The following is a 6,793-nucleotide window of genomic DNA, read 5'->3' as shown; positions in this document are numbered from 1 at the left end:
ACTATTACTATATAGATATACATGTATATATATATATATATATATATATATATACAGTGGCATGTATATATATGTAGATGGGGCAGCTGCTCCAGGGCCTCACCTGACCAAACTCATGGAAGATCTTTTATGAGATATATATATTGCTCCCTGGTTATAATACAGGTGGCAACCTGCCTTATAAGACTTCCTGCAGTATAACCAAGAAAATGGTCATATTACCCAATACAGTATGTACACATATATAACTGTTTTACTTTTTTTCAATTTTCTTTAATTGCTACAAACAACAAAATAGAAAAAAATATGTATTGACATCAATATAAAATCAGTACATAGAATTTATTAAATTGAATCATTTCTTTAAAAATTATTTTTTTACCAGAGAGTTTTTTTCAGTAATTGTTAGTTTTTCTCAATGGTGTACTACTTTCACTTATTTACATTTGCCATTATCCATAAAAAAATCTACAGGACAATTCTACACTGTAAATCTCACACAGTGATCAGATAATCACAACATTAAGACACCACTAAAGGCTGAGCTAGAGTTGAGTAAGACACACAGCGGAACATTCCTTCCTGGGTGAGTCCAATATTGAATGTAGGGGAAGGAAGGAAGACCTGTGGTATAAGCAATGGTATTGTAACCAGGCAGTACAGTATTAAATTAGTCTTTTTGTGCCCAGAAGCTCATCTGATGATATTCAGTCCCAACACATGTAGGTACATAAAATATACTTTTAGGCAAAGAGGCTCACACAGTTGTAACTCATGAAAGGCCCACCTGTGAACAGGGCTGGCACAGTATTCTTTAAGACTATAAGTCAACAATAAAACCCCCCTCCTTGATGAGTAAAATGTTTCAAAACTGTCTAAAAAGGGATAGCAATGCTATAAACTGAATGAGAATGAACACAAAAAGTGGATTTCAATTATGTAATTGATTTGTTTTCAAAGCAGAAGGCCCAGAAGAAGGATTTTTTGTCTATTCTGAGTAAAAACAAATGAACATTTTGTATCTCAAATGTTTATTAAAGTACTTGTCAGCTGTTAGTAACAGTTTTATTGTACAGTTACATTTCTGTGCTTAATTGGTCAGTTATGTTTAATGGCATGTCAATTTTGGACCTTTTGTTTGTTTTGTAGTGTGATAATTCATGAGTAAACCTACACATAGTCACCTCATCTCTGCAAAAACAAAATGGATTATGGATCTAACATGTGTGAGGAGGGGTATAGCAGTTTGTTGGAGGTGAAATAAAAGAGTTCCAAGCAAGAAAATAAGATACTTTATGTGTTGAAGAAAACAGAATATTGTCCAATTGTACAGGTGGAAATGGCTGTTGTACTGAGATAGGTTTGATTAAAAATAAAATAAGCTCTCATGATTAGCAGAATTGATAGACAAAAGGCTAACATACTAATGAAGCTTCAACAAGTCTTTACACTCTCAAAAAGACATATTTCTTTTCTCAGAGATGAGGAATAATCTTTTGAAAATGCATCAAACCTGCCCTCAATGATGCACATTCACCATGGTGACCAATCAGAAAACATGCAACATCCCTGCTAATTATCCCCTATACACAAGTTCAAACAGTACAACTTATAATTAACTCACAAAACAGAAGATGAGTTCCTCAACCAGATTTAACAAGTTCCAAATTAGAATATTAGAAAGCCATAAGAATTAAGAAGATAAAAAATACACTATAGAAGATTAAAACATCTAGAATCTGTATAGTACAATCTTTCTCTTCCATACCTTAGGCTTGTCCTCAAGTACTTATTAATTTTGACTTAACACCAATTAAAAAGTTAAAAATGCTGTCCACCCACTGCACTTCAGGTTTCAGTAAAGGGTGGTGATTGTTAAAATTCAACCAATGTACTTTCTCAATGTATCAATACAAGGTTGAATGTACATTTTTCACACTACTTAAAACAAAGTGTATTCTGCTGCAAAGATTCAGCTGAACATCAAAAATGCATCAAAGCAAAAATTTTTTACCTATATTTTTACAGTAGGTAAGTGCTGTTTTCCTTGCAGGTGAGCCATTTGGTTCTCAAGTTTTGTTAAAACCACACTTCACACAGAGAGAAATGTGTGACTAGAAGGGAAAAGGCAGAGCTTTTACTAAGCTAAACTCTGCACCTTTTCACGTAACATTAGAGAAAATCTACTTTATGTTTGAAAACATCCTGAATTTTCAAACTATAAACAAAGTAAAAATACTAGCCACACAAATAGCAAAGTGTGTGTCTCTCTCCCTTTCCCTATCTCACACTATACTTTGCTGTATTTTCTTACTTAGAAATTAAATTCTCTTTCTCTCATACAGAAGTGTTTCACTTGTGCTGTACGTTTATCGCTAATGTGATCCTATGAATATTTAAGTATATAAGTATGTGCATGCATATATGCAAACACACACAGATTTTGATTAGTAAGAAACTTAAACATAAAAGTTGCAATGTTGGGTGTTTTCATTGCCAAACTTAAAAATTCTAACTGTTCACCACACTATATCACAATTCAAGAGTATACACTCAAAACTACTAACACAAAATAAATGTAAGCAATTCACAATACTAGAAATTTTTGTGAGGAAAAATGGTGAATAAATACTGTCACTCTTTTCTCCTTTGTAGTGGAAATCACAATTAGTCTATGATGTTTTAAACACTATTTCATAGTGTTCTTTCTCTTTCTATCTTCATTGTAAAGGTATGGTATTCTACAATTCTTTTTTGTGAGCTTTATCTTGATTCAACCCATCATTCACTGGATAGATAAAAACAAATAACACTATATAGACACACTTCAGAACACAATCATAGGTGTTTTATATATAAAATCAGAACCAAAACGTCTCCATGACAATACAGCAATGTCTGTTAAAAACACAGTATGTATCTATTCAACTCGTGGTGTTCTTGGTATTGTAGATAGCATTAACAGCTTGCCAGCCGTTAATTGAATAGATGATAAACAATACTGAAAGATATTTTCAAATTCACTTGAAAGCTCAGAAAATAAGGGCTGCAAATCTCTTTCAGTTTACATTTGTATTCAAGTCCCTGATAATCATCTCCAGTCATATAGACTTGATGTTTTAGCCATTACATCTAATAACATCAACTGCCTTAACTTTGAAAAATTAGTGAATTTCAATATATGTATAAATAGATATGTATAAGTTAAGCACCTAGTGGCTCAATGATAAGTCTGTGTGCTCACAATGCTAAAAGTCAGGTTTCAATACCAATGGTGAGGAGACCACAGATAGCCTACTGTGTAACTTTGTGCTTAATGCATCAATACCAGCTAAGCATAAGTAAATATATTTGCTGTATAAATTCTGCATTTTCATTAGGTTGCTCAGAAAATAATGGTTACAACACTTTTTCAGCAGTTAATCTTCTGCATAATTCACCAAGTTTACTATTTAGAGAACTTCTCTTTCTCCCACCCATAGTGACTAGTGGATGCAACACCATTATTGTAACCATACTTCCATACATTGTTACTCCATCAGGTGGAATATTCTCTTCTCTATTGGTTAAACTTCTTGCATTTGTTACATTTCCACTCATGCTTGCTCATGTGACATGTTGCTATAGAAATGTTATCTCCACCTAAGGCTATTTGACATCAGGTTAAGGTGAGCACAGAGCATCAAAATTCCTCTTCTCATAATGAGAGGACTACTGGCTCATCCAGTGTATCTCATGTTTGGGCTATGGTGGTGAATTATGTACATATTATGACAACAACCATGTCTCTATGAGAGAGTTAATGAATGTTCTACACACACACGCTGTAGCTCATTTTAGGCTGCTTCTGAAGGAATTATTCAGCTAAGGACTTCAATATTACTCAATGCCAATATCCATGGATCACTGTGCAGGTTGTCTTAATTGGTCTCAGTAAACCTGCAACTAGTCACATCTTCTTGACAGCTTTTCACCTGCACTTTCAAGCTCAGATGATCTGCTGGAGATCAACCCATTTGACCAGCAGTACCTAAGAGACCAAATCATGATTCAGTCATCTCAGTGAGTGGTTGAAGAGTGAAGTTCCTAAATGTTCCTAAATTTAACAGAGAGCTCCTCTGAGTTAACTGGAGGCTCCCTCGCAGGTCAATCTGATTCTCCTCCTCTTCACTAAAGTTCTTTCAAGAATGTAGAGTAATCTTTTGGTTAATTTCTATCTAAAAGCAGAACAGGTAAAGATAACTTGTAAGAACTAAAGACACAAATCAGTTACCATTTCCATAATAATTAATTAGATCCTGGTCATGGCACCAAAACTTTTGTTCGATCTGTGGTAGTTCTAGGGTAAGCCTACACATAATCATCTGATCTTTGCAAATCTAACATCCAAGAGTTGTAGCAACTTGTCGCAGGTGGTGAAATAAAAGAGACACACAGTAATGAAATTCAAAGAAAAAAAATTAAACACTGTTTATTGAAGAAACAGAAGAATGGTGAGTTATACAGGGAGATAAGACTATTGGATTGTGATAAGTTTAATATAAAGTAAAATACATTGTATATAAAGAGTAATAAAAGTTCATTTACATGATCAGGAAAAGTGATATATAAAATATATAAGCACATGGAAAATACTTTCCAGCAAGTTTTGACTCTCTCAAAAGGACAAACTGCTCTCTACAAAAATCAGGAACTATCCATGCCCTAAACTACAGCTGCAAGGCATTCCTCACACACAAAGTCAAACAAGTCAACTTCTAATTATCTCACAAAACTACAGATGAGTTCCCCAGTCAGCCAAACTATAAAAAGTTACATCTTAGACATAAATTAAAAAAAACTTGAACAAGTTTTAGCATGTTCCACATTAGAACTTTAAAGACTTAAAAAGTTTGTAGATAAGAAATATACTATAGAAGAAGATATGTATTATCAGCATACTACAGTAGTAGAATTGGACTGTGAGGAATGGGAGAGTATCCTTAATCCAAGGCCATCATATGTCAATATACACACACACATTCAAGCATAAATTTTGTAGTTCAGAAATTGACATAGAAAAACAAAAAGCACCATACTAAATCTAAGACACTTGTTTGAAATGGATGATAACAATTACATGAAATCTAATGACAGATCAAACCTTAGACAGGATATAGGAATATGAAATTAATGTCTAACATTTTTTAATGTATGATCAAATATGATGATAACTCTGAAATATGTATTTCTCATAAAATTAACTACATTTGAATATTGTGTTTGGTTTTTCTTTTCATTTTGTTGTCTTTTGCTTAGTACTAGCCTTTAGGAATCTGCTGAAAAAGCTGAAGTTTTTAACTGCAGGTGATTTGGTAACAGTAAGGACCTCGGTATTCTTAGCTTAATGCATTATTCTTTTTTTAGACACCCACCTGCTCAATACTTGTTCCAAAGAAATAGGAATGAATACCAAGAAGACTTGACACATAAGAAAACCAGCCTGTGATGAAACATTTCAAAAGTTGACAGGGAATTTCTATATCAAACATTAATGGAAGCAACACCTGCAGGATCACAACCTCCAGTGAAAGATCACTGACAATTAACTCACTGAAATCATACAAAAAACAAATCTCAGATGAAAACCTATTCCTTATTTCAAACATGTAATCTTAGAAAACTTCACCAAAAACAACTTTAAATTTTGATTATTCTTTAATAAAATATTTTAAATTTCTTACAGTCTTTCAACAATAAGTCCATTTTCAAGAACCTTGAACAAGATTTGAAAAATCACTTACTTATACAATGTCAAAAGGTCTCTTAGATACAGCTGCCACTACATATAGTGGTAACTGTTAATGTACAGTACAGTGTTCACATAATGCTCTAAGATGGACAGGTTTTATGAATATGTGTTTGAATTAAATGGTATATGCACAATACTTATATTTATTTATTGGTTACTTTGTTAAAACCAAAAAATTGTGATGTTCCTCTTATGACTTATGATATTTCAAATATCCAATGGTCTAGTATAATTCCAAAGTACATTAATGTTCAAAATGTCAATTTTACTTTTAGAGTTTAAACATATTTCTATTTTATAGTTTTTTAAATATTTTACACAAACTTTTTTTTTTCTACACTTTCATATTATACTTACCTGGAAAGCTGCATGTTGTAAGGTAAGAATTTTGGAAAATATTCTGACAAAATCAAAGATGGGATCCAGATCACCAAACTTGTGATTGCAAGATATACAAACAATGAGGTGAAGAAATCATACACTTGTTTGAAAACTGATGTCACAATCAACTATAAATAAAAAAAAATGTCCAAAATCAAAAATATTTACAATTCTACACACAAAGTAATTTGTTGATGAATTTATATGATAAGAGAATAGGTTTTAATTTTTTTTCTTTCCAGCTGGAAGACAACACAGTACAACACAAACATTATAGTCCAAGATCTGGTATGTTAAGCTATTGTGCACTAGGTTACAAGCTTCATTCATGGAGTACAAAGTCAAAGTTGGCGAGACATGATACTTTGGAATAATAAATATTGACATACCAGGATTTGGAGATTGGAGGGTAGGGGAGATTACAACAGATTAATGTTTTATATGAAAAGCACTCAAAAAGCATCAAAGGAGTGGGGGTGGAGGAAAATGAAGTATTTGCAATTTCAGTAAAATAACTGTACACAGCGTGGTCACAAGTAAATAAACACCACCTTTTCAGAAAAAAATGAAATTTTTCAGTCATATTCACATGAATTGATATATTTATAATTTAATTAATAT

At 32.5% G+C, this 6,793-nt stretch overlaps 1 protein-coding gene across 1 annotated transcript in view; it reads right to left on the bottom strand.

The window, feature by feature from the left end:
- The window catches only part of LOC111086421 (E3 ubiquitin-protein ligase MARCH6-like), a gene marked incomplete at its 5' end in the record, with an annotated part of 52,873 nt that overhangs the window by 29,003 nt on the left and 17,077 nt on the right, over nt 1–6,793 (bottom strand). Inside the window, 2 exons of the mRNA XM_022389172.1 lie at nt 5,415–5,592; nt 6,149–6,300. Coding sequence (XP_022244880.1) covers nt 5,415–5,592; nt 6,149–6,300 — 330 coding nt within the window. The remainder of the gene's footprint in view (nt 1–5,414; nt 5,593–6,148; nt 6,301–6,793) is intronic.

The sequence above is a fragment of the Limulus polyphemus genome, unplaced genomic scaffold (genome assembly GCF_000517525.1).
Source record: "Limulus polyphemus unplaced genomic scaffold, Limulus_polyphemus-2.1.2 Scaffold1084, whole genome shotgun sequence".
Lineage (NCBI taxonomy): Eukaryota > Metazoa > Arthropoda > Merostomata > Xiphosura > Limulidae > Limulus > Limulus polyphemus.
This window is presented reverse-complemented; position numbering and strand designations above follow the sequence as displayed.